At 43.9% G+C, this 18370-nt stretch overlaps 1 protein-coding gene across 1 annotated transcript in view; it reads right to left on the reverse strand.

Annotated features, from left to right (window-relative positions):
* Positions 1–378: 378 nt before the first annotated feature.
* Positions 379–18370, reverse strand: part of CLCN4 (chloride voltage-gated channel 4) — a 34335-nt gene continuing 16343 nt past the window's right edge. The window contains 5 exon segments of the mRNA XM_029241196.1: positions 379–466; positions 6886–6931; positions 6934–6985; positions 6987–7105; positions 10992–11390. Coding sequence (XP_029097029.1) covers positions 379–466; positions 6886–6931; positions 6934–6985; positions 6987–7105; positions 10992–11390 — 704 coding nt within the window.

Raw genomic sequence — 18370 nt, forward strand, 5'->3', positions numbered from 1 at the left:
TGACACGCCAATACCCCTTGGCCTTTCAGACTCAAAGCTTCACCAACACCAGCCTTCAACAGAAGGGGTAAATCTTTCTTGACTCAGCAATTTTCTTCCATGTCCTTGTACAAACCATATCATTTACACCCACCCACATGCCCCCACAGTAGTTACTAAACTCATAACACAGCTTGAAACTCATTAAGGGTTAAAGCGATAAAATGCCTACTTGTCGATGTATTTTTTTTTAAGTTTCATTCTTCTTCCCTTCCTTTTAAACAAAGCTTTTATTTCTGCTGCCCCCAGTGTACGACCATTCATTAGGATAATAACATATCATTTATTTCTTTTCAAATGACACATTTGTGTTTCTCTCAAAGAAAGTGCCGTCTTGTTCTAATTAAACATGGATTCAGGGTCCTGGTTTGCCATCTGGGCTATATGCCTCAGAACATCCTTTTTCATGATGATGCCAAGAAGTCTCCTGGAGAAGAAACAAAATAGAGAAACGAAGTCAGCCTTGCAATATTGCCTCATGCCTGTCCCTAATCTCCAGTGCCCTTTCCACCAAAGCACAGAGAGAGACAACATTTCTCGGCCTCCCCTGCAGATGGGTGGGTCTAACTGAGTGAGCTCTGGTCAATGGTGTGTGGGTGGAGGTGAGAGATACCCCTCCCGAGTCACCTGCACATTTCCTCTCTCTCCTCATCTGCCAGCCCAAGACAGAGGAGCCAGTGAAGGACTCTGAGGTCACAGAGGACTGAATCAGGAGTAACCAGATTCAAAGACCTGGGTCCTGGAATGGCTGTGTGGTGCAAAGCCCACACCTGCTGCAACTCACACTGGATGTGAGTGACGTGGGAGAAAAATTAACCTTTACTGTGTTCGGCCACTGAGATTGCAGGCTTGTTTATTACAGAAGTAAGCCTATGATGACTAATATGCTCCCCTAAATTTCAAGACTATAAATCAGTTAAAAAGGGCTTACAAAAGCCATTGTCAAAACTTGACCACACCGCAGAAATTCCAAGCGTGGGGCATTTTAAGCATAAGAAATTTTAAGTATAAGATAACAATCGGTTCTATTTTTAAATCTATCTTACTGGAAGGGTAAAGTTTGATATTCATCTCTGACCATATATGTAAATTACCTGCTCTTCCAAAATTCCATGGCTTTCAACTTACAAAAATGATGCCACTTCTCAGGGACCCTGGTATAGAGCCATCTATACTGTATACTGCCCAACTCCAGGGAGCACCATTCACAAACTCGACAATGTAAACAGTGCCCCTGGATCATACCTCACTCTTGATATATTAAATACTTAAATGACCACCTGCTGGGGTCAAATCACACCCCCTAGGGAAAGTGAAAGGTTTGAAAGAAGGGGATGTACACAAGTTCTTCATAGAAAAGAAGTTCCACTGCCAAATTAGTTTGCAAAATGCTGCTCACCATGTCTCCATCATCCCCAAGAAGAGGAGAATAGGGAAGTAAAGGACAGCAGTCTCACTCTGGAATACTGTACGGCTGTTGAAATGACAGGTTTCTACTCTGTATCTGGGTAAAATGATGATACACCAAAAAAATCAGAAAACACAACTGTAATACACTCTCATTTATTTAATTAAAGCCGAACTATGAAACTCATCTCTTACTAATAGGAAGTGAACATGAAGAGGGGCCGCAAGTACCTGGAGCAGTACTCCAGTCAGTGACAGCTGGTGAAAGGGACACTGGTTAGTGAAACTGTCAGCCAGAATTCTCACTTCCTTGTCCCTGACCACACTGGACCTTAATCTTGAAAAAGCGATTGATTTCTTGTGTTCGTTTCCCCATCTATCACACCGGGGGAGACAGCAGATACTACCTCTGCCCCTCCATCTATAGGAACATCTTCAGGTGATAGGAAAATAGCAAAAAGGGCCTTTAAAAGCATGCTAAACAAAAAGAATAATGACAATACAGATGACAAAACACTGAAAGAAAGCACCATGACTAACATGATAATCAAAAAAAAAAAAAAAAGATGGGGAAAAAATGTAGCAAGCACAAAAGAATTAGAAAATCAACATTTTGCAACCCCCAATGTAATAATTAGTTTAGCCAATAATTATCGATGGATTCCAAAACCATCAGGTAAATGGTTGCTGGAAAACAGAAAATTCACATGTCTCAAAGTATCCCTCCACAGATTACACACAAAGAGAAAAATGTCCCCTTACTACAGAGGACTCTGGCCATCCCCACCTCATCCCAGTGATGGAGCTTATCACCAACAAAGTCAGAAAAGCTGGCATTATGACATCATCTACATTGGAACACTGCCCGAAACTCGAAACTACTTAAACCAAATCAAACCATGAGGAAGCAATCAATCAAATTCAGAGTGTGGGACTACTGGTCTGGATTCTTAAAAAAACAAAACAAAACAAACAAACAAAAAAACCCAAAAACTATGTCATAAATAACAAACAATAAAGGCAAAAAACAAAAAAGGCAGGCAGCCATTCTAGATAAAAAACAAAAGAGGCAAAACAACCAAATGCAATGTCTGAACCTTAAAGGAACTCTGAAATTTGATATGAACTAGGTACTGAGTAAAATATTGACTTACCACTAATTTTGTGTAATTATGCCTCAGTGGTTATGTAAAAGAATGTCCCTAGTCTTAGAAGATGTATGCTTCATACATAATTGCCAAAATTTGGAAACAACCAAGATGTCCTTCAGTAGGTGAGTGAATATACAAACTGGTCCATCCAGACAATGGAATATTACCCGGCTCTAAAAAGAAATGAGCCATCAGGCCAGGAAAAGGTGTGGAGGAACCTGAAATGCACATCATTAAGTGAAAAGTGTAGCCATCTGAGAAGGCTACACACTGTGTGATTACAACTCTAAGACATTCTAGAAAAGGCAAAATGATGGAGACAGTAAGAGGATCAGTGGTTGCCAGGAGGTAAGGCAGGGGAGGGATGAATAGGCAGAGCACAGAGGATCCTTAGGGCTGTGAAACTATTCCTGATGATACTACAATGGTGGATACATGTCATTACACATTTGTCCAAACCCACAGGATGTACAACACCAATCCTAATGTAAACATTGTATCGTAGTTAATAATAACATCTCAATACTGGCTCATCAACGGCAACAAATATAACATACAAATGCAAGACTTAGCAGCAAGGGCAACAGATAGAAGACCAGAGAGGGAACTCTGTACTTTCTGCTCAATTTTGCTGTAAACCTTAAACTTCTTGAAAAATAACGTCTATTAACTCAAGAACACAAAATTCTTAGGCGGAAGAAAGTGGTTGCCTGAAAGCAGGGTGGGTGGTGAAGGAAGACAGAGCCAGGAATTGTTCCTTCCAGCTGTTTAGAGCTACTTGACTTTAACAGTGCTCACAGATCACTTTAAACACATTTCTAAAATTTATAAAAATACAGTAAAATCAAAGATGCCCCATAAAACAAGATGCTATTATACTAAACCTGCCAAGCTGAGTCTGTGTCCTGACAGAGTCAGCTTGGTCTGCTGTAACAAAGCACCATATACTAGGTAGGTGGTTTAACAACAGAAATATATGTTCTCCCAGTTCTGGAGGCTGGAAGGCCAAGATCAAGGTGCTGGCAGGTTTGGCTTCTCCAGAGGCCTCTCTCCTGGGCTTGCAGACTCCACCTTTTTGCTGTGTCCTCACACGGCCTTTTTCTCTGTGCAAGCATCCCTGGTGTCTCCTCTTCTTTTAAGGACACCAGTCCTATCAGATTAGGGCCCCACTTTTATGACCTTATTTAACCTTTACTACCTCCTTAAAGACCCCATCTCCAAAGACAGTCATATTGGAGGCTGGAGCTTCAACATATGAATTCAGTGATGGGGCGGAAAGGCAGACACAGTTCAGTCCATAACGGTCCTTCAACTCCCTTTAAAATCGAAAAGGAATAGTTAGAAGGCAAGCAGCTTACGCTTGTAATACACCACTAAGAAAGATGCGATCATCAGAGAAGTGGCAGCACGTGAAAAGGTGACACACCTTCTCATCCGCGGTGGGAGGAGTTCCGTGGCTGGCGGCCACCAACTGGCAGACACTCCCTCAGCTTAAAAGGCTCTTTTGTTCTTGCGGACATTTCTTTTCTACTTGAAAGCCTGGCTGAGGACACTGCCCTCCAGAACACCTGGGGAACACCACTCAGATTGGATGACGTCCATGTTCCTCGGTAGATGACCAGCTCCTTGATTTTTTTTAAAGGCTTTTTGAGCCTCCTCCAGTTCTCCCTCACATAGAGCTCAGTAAGATGCTGACGAAACCAATGCTGCTTTGAGAAAAAATGACTTGTTAACACAGACACCCTCCCATATCTATAAAGCCTGGGTTTTGTTCCCTTACAGTCATCCTGGACATAGTATCAAAAGGTCAGGCACATGCAGTCCTGACAACCCCGTCTTAAAGCTTGGTAACTGTGTCTGAAAGTCAAGCCGGTTATAATGGCTCTGGGGAAACATGAATTCAGGAGCTGCCTTGGGTTCTGGCATAAATTGTGCCTGGCCTGCGACAATAAATATCAGAAAAGAAGAAAGTTGAACATCCTCCCAAAAAGAGGCAGCATTAAATCCAGCAGGGTTTGTTAGTGGTATGAGATGTCCTACTTGATATAAATCAAGTGTTTAAACTTCCAGCCCCTTTGGGTAGCAGTTCAAGTGAATCTGGGGAATGATAAACAGTCCATCTATGACCATGAACATAATTCAGATTAGAGCAGCTGGGCTCTTGTGAGAAGGCCGTCCAGGCCCCCAAGGCCCACCTAGCAGGGCTTGGTGGAAGCTGACACCATTTCCCCTGCTCACTTTTTCTTTCTATATCCTCTGTGGAGAACATCCCAAATTCACTCTTGGCCACTGGAGACTTCCTAGACTCTGGCCTTAGGGAGACAAAGACTTCCCTGGCTCCTGGTCTGCTTTCAGGATCACCTAGGAGCCCAGGCCCTGAGAAATCCTGCAGACAATGCAAGTCAAGGGTACGAGCTCGAGTGCTTGGCCTAGAGCAGGGAAGGCACATGGCGACACAATACATCAAAAACATGAGCTGGCTCGAGTCGTGCCTGCCCTGGCTTAAAGCCCGAGAAGATGAAAGGCCCGGCAAACAAGGATCTCTTGCCAGCACTAATGTATCAGCATCTGTGTTTGTTTAAAATATGTAGAGCGAGAGGGTGTGATTGTTTTCTCGCAGAACATTTGGAGTCAATTTCGAGACCCACATCTTCACAGGAAAACCTCATGGGGCTCCATGAGGTGTGAGCATGCATTGAGGGCAGCATTTCCTGCCAGACTGGAGATTCCAATGATAACTGACATTGGATTATTATTTTAAAGGAAAAGAGAAACTGCTATACATTTGAGATGACACGGGTGATCACAGTGGTATTTCTGCCGAGCGCTGGAAATTCAGGTTCATCGGTGGGCTTCAGCAGTTTGCAAAGTGGGGACCCCAACCAGAAGCAACCCCTGGGAGCTGGTTAGAAATACACATTCTCGGGCCCCCTCCCAGGTCGGAGGGATCAGCAGCTGCAGGGGGGCCCGGCACTCTGGGTTTAACCTAAAGGTTTACTCCTCCAGGGGATTCTGATGCCTGCTCAAGTTTGAGAACCACTGAGTTCCTTTAAAAACCACCAGCAGAAATGACCTCTAGCCTCAAACACTTATTTATTTGTTCCTTATCGATTGCCCCTCTCCATGTGCAAGACATACCCCAGCTGCAGTCAGAGCTAAGAAGGACACTCGTCCCATCGGCCGAGAGTTCTCTGGGTCAAGTGCAAATTCAGCTCCTTGCAGAGCCATGAGCAGGGCGGCAGGAAGAAAGCCTGGCACCGATGTCTCCACAGTCCATACCCCACCTCCCACCCCCCAGCCCATAAAGGAATCAACTGGGCAGAGAACCCTAGGTTCTGGGCTACCTGGACCCAGCCAATCTCTCGCTCCACCCAAGCTTCTGAGGCCGTGGAATTTAGGGAGAGCCCCTGAGCCTAAGCACGGCCCACGGAGCACTGCACCTCTCACATCATCACGAACCTTTGATCTCTGCAGTGCTGGTTTCCTGGTTCGTGACACAGAGCGAAAGCAATATGGCTGCGGCGGAGACGATGCCATGGGCCACCAAATCTCTCGGCTCTGCGATAACGTTTGAACACGTGAAGTTGTTTCGAACTGATCGATGTATTAGGGAGTAATTTGAGCATACTGTGAACCTCACGTTTGCTTATGATTTCATCCACAGGAAAGTCCAGGAGGACAGAGAAAGATGCCCCGGCCGGGAGCTCAGCTGCAGCCCTCGCGATGCCCGCTTCCACAAGCCAACTGCGGGACTTTCTCAAGGTGAAGGGACCATAAACGGCCTTTTTGATACATTTCTCAACCATTTAATGTGTGTAAATGTCTGACCATTTTTATGAGATTCTCATCTCTGTCTTTTTTGATCTGTCACTGATGAAGTTTTCGAGCGTTGTGCGCCTAACCCTATTTTTCTTATCAGTCCTGAGATCCTTGTTGCTCTTTTCTGCAGAGCGCCGTGATGTGGAGGAATGTGTCGTCACATCGCAAGGTCACAGCAGGACAGACCGAAACTTCTCCCAGAGCCAGGACCACTGCGGGTGGCGGGGGAGCCCCAGCCCCTCTCCGTGAGCTTCTCCCCTCGGACTCCACCTTCAACCTCAGGACAGAGACAGCAGCCCCACCTGGAAGCCTGAGTCCCAAGCTCGCTGGCAACTCCTCCTCCTGGGCTCACCTACGGACATCTCTTCCGAGCACTGCCACCCACCCCCCTGCCGCTGTCCCCGCCAGTCCCCCAAGGGCTGAGCCCGCGTCCCCTTCATCTTGTTCCCCCCAGGGTCCCGCCACTCACCCGCTCCCCGTCCCCAGGCACTGGCGGAGCCCCAGCTTCCGGAACCGTCCACCATTGTCTCCATGGGGGTGTGGTCCGTGACGGTGAAAGGACTGAGGTTCATTCAGGACGCGCCGCAGCTTCAGGGGCTGCACGCTGTTGGCTGGCAGCTCAGGGGGTTCCTCAGTGAAGTACATGACCGACTCGCTCACGATGTCCTCCTGCCTCTGTCTGGCATTCTCTGAAATGGGCGAGCAGGATGGTGAGCCTCATGAGACTCCCCTGCGGAGTCCCTTCCCCCATCCCATCCCACCCCAAGCCACAGCAACACGCGACTTCCCTCCCCCAGCAGCCTAGAATCCCACAGAGGAGGGGCGCGGAAGGCAGACTGTACATTCTTAAAGAGGAGCTTCAGCCAAACATCTGTGAAACTGGCATCTCTCTCTCTCAAGCTAATGCTGTGCGAGACACCCCTGCTGTGACCTGATCATTCACTGCCAAAGTCTTGCAACGCGGGCCTGACCAGGCTACTTCCTTTAGCGAAATGCACTGCTTCTGCCTGGAGGCCAGGGCGCCCAGCTGGCCCAGGGCCTGCCACCCTTGCTTTCCTGACACACCTTCACCTCATCAGGGGCTGAAGTTTGACGTGAAAAGAAACCTCACTTAGCTGCTCAATGACCGTAATACATGGCTTTTGTTTTTGGTTTTTTTACAAACTAACGTATAACTGGCCCAGTTGGCATTATAAATCCTGAAAGGAACAAGAAACCAAAAGGACCATCGTAGGCTCACAGCCCAGAAATGCAGCTCAGTCTAACCATGACTTTTGGGAACTAATAAATAACCCTAGAAAAAGTATATTTTACCCCTTTTAATCTCCTTTTTTGTGAATTTCTCAAAGAAATTAGAACTGCTGTGGTTACAATTAGCCAATTTCTGTCTACAAAGAATATCATGTGAAAGAAAGCTAAAATAAAATATGCTAACAGGAACTCATATACCTAAATGAAGTGCTAGAAACCAGGCTATTTAGATCCATACATGAAGTAAATTCATGAGTAGACATATCTCCAAGGCAAATTTTCTTTGGTAAAAAATTTAATCTCTGTTTTAGATCATGCGAAGAATTAGGGAAAATATAAAGTGAGGCTTACCTTAAAATGGATCCTGGTTTCTATAATTTTTGCTTTCTCAAAGACTACTATTCACCTATATTGTTCATTTTTTAAAAATTCCAACTGCCTGTTCTGAAGTGATTTATTGCAATAGAGTACTCTAATGGAAAGCTGGAAGCTGGTGAATGGAAGAAGAGCCAGCAGGAAAGCTCTTCACATCTTTCTACTAGGGTGAACCACCTACTCCTTGTTTGAACAAGAAATCTTTATCAGTCACCAGAATGGTTGCAACAAACTCAAGGATACAAGTTCACAAAGGGCAGAGCCTGACTACTGTCATCTCACCTTCCCTGGAAGCTGTGCTCCCAGCTTCCTGGACAGCACCAGCACATAGTGGATGCTACCAGCAGGAAATAGTTCCTGTACAAGAGGGTAACCTAACCCCTCACCCAGGGCAAGATCCAGTGCTACTAGAGTAAAGGCTCCCAGACCCCAGGGACTTATGGGAGCCTGCCTGTGTAAGAAAAGAAGAAGAAGTGTAGGAAGGAAGGAAGAAAGGAAGGAAAGAAGGGAGGGAGGGACGGAGAGACGGGGAAGGGATGAAAGAAAAAAAATGGCCCACCATTTACATGTGTAAAAGACCCAAAAAACAAGAAGAAAATACACCAAATATTAACAATGGTCTTCTGTGGTGTTGAGAATATGCGTGAATTTTTTTATTTTCCCATTTGCTTTTGATTTCCCCAATATTCTATGAGTATTAGTTTTACTTTAAAAATGTAACAAACTTCATATTTGTTGTAAAGATCAAGTGGTTAAACTGTTTTTAAAATTGTTGTTAGTATTGGTGGTCTGCTGTTCTATTCTACCACAACTACCATCAGTGGCTGCAGCTCCTGAAAAATGATGTACCTTTTACGAGCGCCTGTTAAGGACATTCAACCTGACATTCCACTTGCTAGCAGCAGTACGATCATAATGCCAGGTGCAGGGAGGGTAATGAGGAAAGTGTTGATAAAGTGAATTTCACAAACTATGATAGGCCAAGAAATTCTAAAAGACTGGAAATAATCACATATCCAGTAAGTGATTACAATGGCTTTAGAGCAATGGTTCTCAACTGGGAGTGATTCTGCCTGTGCCCTCAGGGGACATTTCTCAGTGTCTGGAAACATTATTGACTCTCAATACTGACAGGAGGATGTTACTGATATGTGGTGGTAGAGACCAGGGATGCTGATCACACAATGAACAGGGCAGGCCCCCTCACAACAGAGAATTATTTGACTTTAAATGCCAAAGATGCCATGGTTGAAAAACCCTATTTTAGAGTAATTATGTTTTAAGGAGGTAATACTAATCCTGTGAATTTTAATTGCTTCCATAAAACAGATGTAATTAATAAGCAAGTTTAACAGTGAAAAACCAGAAAAAGACACAGTAGTGGTCAGTACAAAAATAGTATGATAAAATGGTAAAGACTACTTAGAATAAAAAGCAGATTATTTTATGACAAGTTATAGTTCTGTAAGGCATAGAGAAGTCCCTCTGCATATGTTTTAATATCCCCAGCAGAAAGAAGCAGGGAACCCGACAATTCTCCATGGCTTATTATGTAATTAACCTCAAAGATAGAAACATCTTTAGTCCTAAATAATCATCCAACAGATCTGACATTTATGTTGTTGTTCAGTCATGATATAGAGCTCTTTCAATTTGCCAGAAGATACCCTAGTATCTTATACTAGTAAGAAAACAAAGAGTTTATTTAACTTTTCTCCCATAACTCTGATTTTCCATTCCCACTGGGTCTTCTTTGAGTCCTTATTTTGATAAAGTCCTTGATGAAGATAATTTTAAAATATTTACAAAGCTGTTTATAAACTTTTTTAACATTGGGAAGAAGTTTCAGAAATTCAAAGGGAGAGCCTTATAAATAGTTAACAAAGAACAGGGATAAGCAAAGGGTTGTCTGGCCAAGGTATATTCCCAGGGGAGCATTTCACCATTATACCTCGACAAGTCCCAGTGGCAAAATTCATAAATACTCTTGAAGATGACATACACATCTTGACATAAAATCAAGTGCACACATAAGCCATGTCATGGGCTACAGCCTACCCTGAAATGATGTTATAGTGAGCAGGATCTCATTTGCTGGTCTCTGCCCCCTCTCCACCTGGAGAAAACCCTCTAAGTGTCACTTCTCCTCCCTGCCTGGTCCTCCAAAGACTCACACCCAGGCCTCTGTCTGTGGAATCCTCCTACGTCCTGCTCCCCTTCCAAGGCGCTCATCCCTGGGCCAACAGGAGCCCCGGACTTCTCTGAGCCACCCGTGTCAGGAACATCCAGCTGGGCATCATCCCCTCTCTGCTCTCCCAACTCAACAGCCTGCCCCTCAGCCCAGCTGATCCAGTTAGTGCACGCGGAGGAAAAGCATCCCACAGAACTGACTGGACGCATGTGGGTCTCTAACTGATGGCACTGGATTTCGCCGCGAAGTGAAGGGCTTGAGCGGTGCCGAGGGAGGCATTTGAGGCAAAGGGCTCAGCATCTGAGTCGGTCAGCCTGCCTGGAAGTCTGTCTCTGCAAGCAGCTGGCCCGGCCAGCCCAAGCTCTCCCACCGCTTCCTGCTGAGCTTCGCCCAGCAAGTCCCTAAAAGGCGGAGCACGTGTGCCCTAGCGGGAGCGGCCCAGGGGGCTGCTTGCAAATGTGGTGGTCGGTGTCCAGCCAAGAATGCCTCCGACAAGACACTGTCCCTCACGGTGTGAATTGGGGGCAACAGCAGCAGCACTGAGAGGGAACTCGGGAGAAATGCAGAGTCTCGGGTCCCACCCCAGACCTACGGCATTCTAGCCAGATGCCCAGGTGAAACGAATAAGCATTAAAGCGTGAGAGACCCTGGGCTGAAGCCCTCCAACTCTTGTCCACTCTCTCGAACTTCTTTGAGAATGTCAGTGCACAGATGTGCCGTTCGTCTCCGTGAAACGTGAGCCTCCCTGCTTTACTCACTTATGGCAGGAATCAGCTCCCTCCTCTGGGCAAACCCGATGAGGCGCTCCGAGTCCCTGGAGACGACCACGGGGAAGACGTTGTAGTCCGTCTCCTTAATGAGCATCTCCACGTCCTCGACGGTCATGCTGCCCTGGGTGAGCACGGACAGCGGCGGCTCCCCCCGCCTTGGCCGCATGACATCGGTGGCCAGCATGCGGTGAGTGAACTCGTCCTTCACGTCCAGGTACGGGTACACATTTAAGTGGATGTGGGTCTCGTAGATGCCTTTCTTCCCAAAGGCATCAGCCACCCACTTGCTGGTCACAGCTGCCGCCATCAGGGGCACGATGTACTCGAGGCCACCCGTCCATTCAAACATGATGATCACCAACGACACCGTCATCCTGGTAACTCCACCTGTAACCAAAGGGAGGAATGAAATTTCAGGACTCGACTCCACACCCACAAGAGGACATGAACTGTGGAAACCGAGAAGCCAGCTCTACTCTCCTGGCACCTGTTCTACTGAGACAGTCCTACAAGGCGCCCAGGCTTGGACCTCTGGGCCAGAGGCCAGGCTCGGTAAACAAGCCTTGCATCAGGAGCCGTAAGTCACAACTCCCTGAGGGGCTTTTCTCCCATGAGGGACAGCGAGTTGTCTATTCACCAAGGACCACATGCCTTGCTTTTTGGTGCGTGGAGCCTACTTGGGCTTTGCAGGTTTCTGACTCAGCAAGTGTGGCTCCCTTCCAGAACCCCTCAAGCTGGAAAATTGTAGAGACCTCCAGGGGATATAGACAGGAGATGGGCCCACCATTTGTCTCTTAGTATCTTTAGTATTCAAAGGGAGAATCCATGTGAACTCCTAGTCTTTAATGAGCTTAAACCAAGACTTATCAATCTTGACACTATTGACATTTCTGGTTTGGATAATTTCCTTTGGTGTTAGGAAAGGAACATCCTCTGCTCTACTAGGTATTTTGGCATCCTTGTCATCCAAGGCATCCTTGTCCTCAACCCACCAGATGCCAGTAGCACCTTCCCCCACCTGATCGATGACAATCAAAAATGAAGACACTCTAAGGGGTCCAACTAAGTAGAGTAGGAAGACTGAGAATCCACCCCCTCCCAAAGACACACAAAATCTACACCTATAAATAGAGCAATTTCTCCTAAAGAAGATCTGAAGGCTGATTAAACAACTACTGCACAAAGAAGTACCACACAGAAACAGATAGGAAAGATGGAGACACAGTATCCATCCCTGATACAGCAACCTGCAGTAGGAAGGGATATTGCTGAAGAGCCAGAGTGCAGATTCACCCATCCTGTGAAACAGGGAAACTTAACTTTAAAGGGCACCTAGACTATACAGGAAGAAAATCCATTTAGTAACACTAGAGCTTCTGCAAAACAAGCAGGGAACTGCTGGAGCCCTGTCCAGGGTCAGATGTGCCAGCAAGTGCCATTGGTGGCACGGAGGGACTTCTTCCACAGCAGTTCTCTCCAGCCAGCCTGACAAAGCCACCAAGTACATGCAGTCTATGCAAAGGATGCTCCACACAAGCCACGTATTCTAGACTGGGAGAGGTAGCTATTTTGCCTAATTCATGGAAACAAACCAAAAGTCAGACAAAATGAAGAAACACAGGAGTATGTTCCAAGTGAAAAAAAAACAAACCCTGAGGGGAAAAAACCCTAATGAAACAGATATGTACTTTATTTAATAAAGAGTTCAAAGCAGCAGTCATAGGGCACTCACCAAACTCAGGAGAAGAATGAAGGAGCTCAGTGAGAAAGCCAACAAAGACTTACAAAATATAGGAGAGAACAAAGCGTAATACAGGGAATCAAGAGCACATTAGATGATACAGAAGAGAACAATGAGAATAGCAAAATGAAGGAAGAATTTTTTTTTAATGAGGACAGTTTAAGAGACCTTTGGGAAACATCAAGCTGACTAACATTCACATCATAGGGGCCAAAAGTGAAGAGAGAGAGACAGAAAACTTATATGAAGAAATAATAGCTGAAAATTCCCTAAACTGGGGAAGGAAACAGATCCAGGTACAGAAAGCACATAGAGTCCCAAGACGAGGAACACAAAGAGATCCACATCAAATCACATTATTATTAAAATGGCAAAAGTTAAAGATAGAATCTTGGGAGTGGCCAAGATGGTAGAGTAGGAAGACTCTGAGCTCACCTCCTCTCATGGACACACCAAAATTACGACTATCTACAAATGAAGTATTAATGAGAAAAAAACAGAAGACTAGCAGAAAAGATCCTTCACAACTAAAGATATAAAGAAGGAACCACAAGTTGGGCATGAGGAACAGAGACACAGTATAGTCAAGACCCATAGCCCCAGGTAGGCAACACACAAACTGGAGGATAACTGAATTGTACACATTCTCCCTAAGGAGCAAAGGGTCTGAGCCCCACATCAGGCTCCCCCACCCTGGGCTCCTGCACTGGGAATTCAAGCCTACAGAATGTTTGTCTTTAAAGGAAAATGGGCCTTACTTCCAGCAGACCCAGAGGGCTGTGAGAAAGAGACTACTCTTAAAGGCTGCACACAGAATCTCACATGCTCTGGGACCCAGGGCACAAGCAGTAATTTGAAAGGCACCTGGATCAGATCCATCTGCTAATCTTGGAGAGCCTTCTGGAGAGTCAGGAGGCAACTAGAGATCATCTTGGGGACACAGACACTGGAGGCAGCCATTTTGGGGAGCTCATTCTACCATGTGGACACTGATACTTTCAAGTGCCATTTTAGAGTCCTGCCTTTAGCTTATTAGCACTGGGACCTGGCTCACCCACCAGCCTGTCAGCACCAGTACAGGGACACCTCAGGCCAAGAGCTGCATGAGCACATGGCTCCACCCATCAGCAGGACAGTTGCCTTAGGACCCAAAGAGACCCCAACTGACCCAGGTCTGGGCCCAGCCCACAGAAGGGTCCAAGCCCCAGCCCCACCCATCAGTGAGCAGATATAGCCCCAAGATGACCACAGCCTGCTGTATCAGGACACACCTGCTCCATCCCTGGTACCCCACCCACCAGTAGGCAAACACCAGCCCAGAGAAACCTTGGGCCCGTCAGCCACATGACATGGGATCCAGCACTACCTACCACTGAGATGACACCAACTTCAAGACACGCCAGACCCCATAGCCAGACATGTCAGAAACTGGCCTTGCCCACTAGTGGGCCAACACCAGCTCCAGGACCCCAAGGAACCTGCAGCCAGAGACCCGAGGACTCAGTTCTGCCTTCCAGTGAAGCAGCAATGTCCTGAGGACTCTGTAAACTCTGGATTCCTCCACAAGCTAGCAAACACCAACTCCAGAACCTCAAGGCCCTATATCTAGAGACCCTCACACCCAGCTTTGTTCACCATCTGGCCAGCAATAGCCTCTGCAACCAACTGGGGCCCAGCCCCACCCACCAACAAGACAACACCAGCTCCAAGATACCTTGGCCCCTAAGCCAGCTGCCCTGTGATCCAACACACTCACCAGTGGGCTAACCACAGCTTTGGGACACCCCAGTCACAGATCCTACAACCAGCCATCTCAGAAACTGGCTCCACCCACTGGCCAGCCAACACTAGATCCAGGACCCTAACCCTACAACCAACCACCCTAGGGCCTGGCTCTGCCTGCCAGTGAGGCAGCAACAGCCCCAGGATGGCTTGGGGTTCCAAAGCAAACTGCCTTTGACTCATGCCATCCACCAGTGGCTGACAGCCTGCATACAAGGCAGAACCTGAGAATCAACAGACTAGGGGCCAACCACACCTACCAGACCACCCACAGAGTCAGCCCACCACAACAAAATAACCCACACAGCCCACACAGGGGGCATGCCTAAATCATATAGCTCAGGTGACCAGAGGACACTGTGCCACTGGGATGCATAGGACATCTCCTACAAAAGGTCACTTCTCCAAAACTGAGGAACATAGCCAACCTACCATACACACTGAAATAAAAATAGTAAGTTGGGCAAAATGGAGTGACAGAGGAATATGTTCCAAATGAGAGAATAAGATAAAGCCCCAGAAGAAGAACTAAATAAACTAGAGGTGAGCAATCCACCTGATAAAGAGTTCAAGGCAATGATCATAAAGATGCTCAAAGAACTCAGAACAGTGGATGAACACAATAAGAACCTTAATAAAAAGTTAGAAAATATAGAATACCAGTCAGAGATGAAGAACACAATAATTAAAATTAAAAATATGCTAACAGGAATTAACAGTAGATTAGATGATACAAAGGAATGAATCATACAGGAGTGAACTGAGATACAGAGTAGTGGAAATCACATAAGAAGAACAGAATAAAGCAAATAATAATAATAAGGACAGTTTAAGAGACCTCTTGTATAATATCAAGCATACCATCATTGAATAATAAGGGTACCAGAAGAAGGAAAGAAAGAAAGGAGCAGAAAATATTTGAAGACAATTAGCTGAAAATTTCCCTAACCAGAGAAAGGACATCTACATCCAGCCCAAAAAGGGACAACCCAAAGAGGGTCACACCAAGACACGCTATAATTAGAAAGGAAAAATTAAATATAAAGACAGAATATTAAAAGCAGAAAAAGGAAAAGGATCAAGTTACACACAAAGGAACTTCCATGAGGCTATCAGCTGACTTTTCAGTAGGAACTCCAGGACAGAAAGAAGTGGCACAACATGTTTAAAACGATGAAAGGGGAAAATCTGCAACCAAGATTACTCTACCCAGCAAGTCCCCTATCCAGATTTAAAGGAGAGGGTAAAAGTTTTACAAAAAGAGTTCAGCACCACCAAACAAGCTTTACAAGAAATGTTAAAGGGACTTCTACAAGGAGAAAAGAAAAGATCACAATTTTAAACATGAAAATTACAAAAGGAAAAATGTCAGTGGTAAAGGCAAATATAAGGAAAATTAAAGTAGTAAATTAACCACTTATAAAGTTAATAGAAAGATTAAAAGAAAAAACTATTAAAATCATTATATCCATAATAAGGAGCTAAGGGATACACAAAACAAATAGGCATATAATATGATGTCAAAAACAATAAATGTGGTGGGGGAGTAAAAATGCAGGGTTTTTAAAATGCATTAAAACTTAAGAGGTCAGCAACTTGGTAGATAGATGATAGATAGATACATACATAGATACATAGATACATAGAATAGGCTTTGAAACAAAGACTACAAAAGGACACAAATAAGGAAATAACACAATGACCAATGATCTACTCAAGAAGAAGATATAACAATTGTAAATATATATGCACCCAACATAGGAGCACTTCAATACATAAATATTGACAGGATAAAGGGAGAAACTGACACTAACACCATTAACAGAAGGGGACTTTAACACCCCATTTATATCAATGGACAGATATTCCACACAGAAAATCAATAGGGCAACACCAACCTTAATGTACATTGGAACAGATGGACTTAATAAAGGAGAAAATAGACATTCTTTTTCAAGTACACATGGAACATTCTCCAAGATATATCATATGCTATGCCACAAAACAAGTCTTAGTAAACTTAAGAAGACTGAAATCATATAAGCATCTTTTCTGACTACAACATTATGAGACTACAAAGCAACTATAAGAACAAAAAGTGCAAAAATCACAAACACATGGAGGCTAAACAATACACTAAGAGACAACCAATTGGTCACTGAAGGAATCAAAGAAGAAATTTAAAAATACCTGAGAGAAAAGAAAATGGAAATACAATTCTCCAGAAATCTATGGAATGCAGCAAAAGCAGTTCTAAGAGGGAATTTCATACTGATAAAGGCCTACCTAAAGAAACAGAAAAATATCGAATAAGCAATCTAACAGAACTAAAGGAACTAGGGGAAAAAGAGAACAAAGCCTTAAGTTAGTATAAGAAGAGCAATAGTAAAGATCAGAGCAGAAATAAATGAAGCTGAGACTAAAAAAACTAGAAAATATCAATGATACTAAGAGTTAGCTGTTGAAAGATAAGTGACAAAACTTTAGCCTTGACAAAAAAGATAATTGACAAAACTCATCAAGAAGTCACAAGAGAGAACCAAAATAAATAAAATCAGAAAGAGGAGAAATTGCTACTGATACCACCAAGATACAAAGGGTTATAAGAGATAACTATGAACAATTATATGCAGACAAATTACACAACTTAGGAGAAATGGATACATATAATTTCCAATTTTGAAATTTGAAGTCACGAAGAAAAAAATCTTAATAGACTCATTACTGGTAACAAAGTTGAATTAGTCATCAAAAACTCTCAAAAAACAAAGTCCAGGAATGCATGGTAAATTCTAATGAACATTTAAGGAAGAATTGGTATCTATCTTTCTCAAATTATTCAAAAAATTGAAAAGGAAGGAAGACTTCTAAACATAATTTACAAGACCTGCATTATGCTAATATTATAACCAGATGAATCAACATTATTTACCACATTATTCACACACAAAAACCATATGATTATCTCAATAGATTAAGAAAAAAATATTTGACAAAATTCATAATCCATTTTTCCTAAAATCTCTCAACATTGTGTGTATAGAGGGAATATACCTTAACATAATAAAGGCCATATATGAACCCACAGCTAACGTCTTACTCAGTGGTGAAAAGCTGAAAGTTTTCCCCTAAGATCAGGAACAAGACAAGGATGCCCACTGTCACAACTTTTATTCAACACAGTATTAGAAGCCCTACCTACAGTAATCAGACAATAAAAAGAAATAAAAGGCATCCAAAAAGGAAGGAAAGAAGTAAAATTTCCACTATTTGCACGGGACATGATACTATATACAGAAAACTCCAAAGACTCTACCAATAAGCTATTAGAACTAACAAATAAATTCAGCAAAGTTGCAGGTTAAAAAACTAATATACAGAAGTCTTTTGCATACTTATACACTAACAATGAACTATCAAAAAAGAAATAAATAAAACAACTGCATTTAAACTGCATCAAGAGAATAAAATACCTAGGAATAAATTTAACCAAGGAGGTGAAAGACCTGTGATTTGAAAACTATAAGACATTGAGTAAAGAAATTAAAAAGGACACAAATAAATGCAAAGGCATTACCTGTTCATGAATTGAAAAATCAATATAATAAAAATGTTCATACTACTCAAAGCAATCTACAGATCTGATGCAATCTCTATCAAAATACCAAGGGCATTTTTCACAGAACTAGAATAAATAGTACTAAAATTTGTGTGGAAACACAAAAGACCCTGAGTAGCTAAAATAACCTTGAGAAAGAAGAACAAAGCTGGAGGAATCACACTCCCTAACTTGAAACTATCTTAAAAAGCTACAGTAATCAAAATAGCATGGTATTGGCACAAA

Source organism: Monodon monoceros, unplaced genomic scaffold, assembly GCF_005190385.1.
Source record: "Monodon monoceros isolate NGI ecotype Baffin Bay Population unplaced genomic scaffold, NGI_Narwhal_1 Super_Scaffold_22, whole genome shotgun sequence".
Lineage (NCBI taxonomy): Eukaryota > Metazoa > Chordata > Mammalia > Artiodactyla > Monodontidae > Monodon > Monodon monoceros.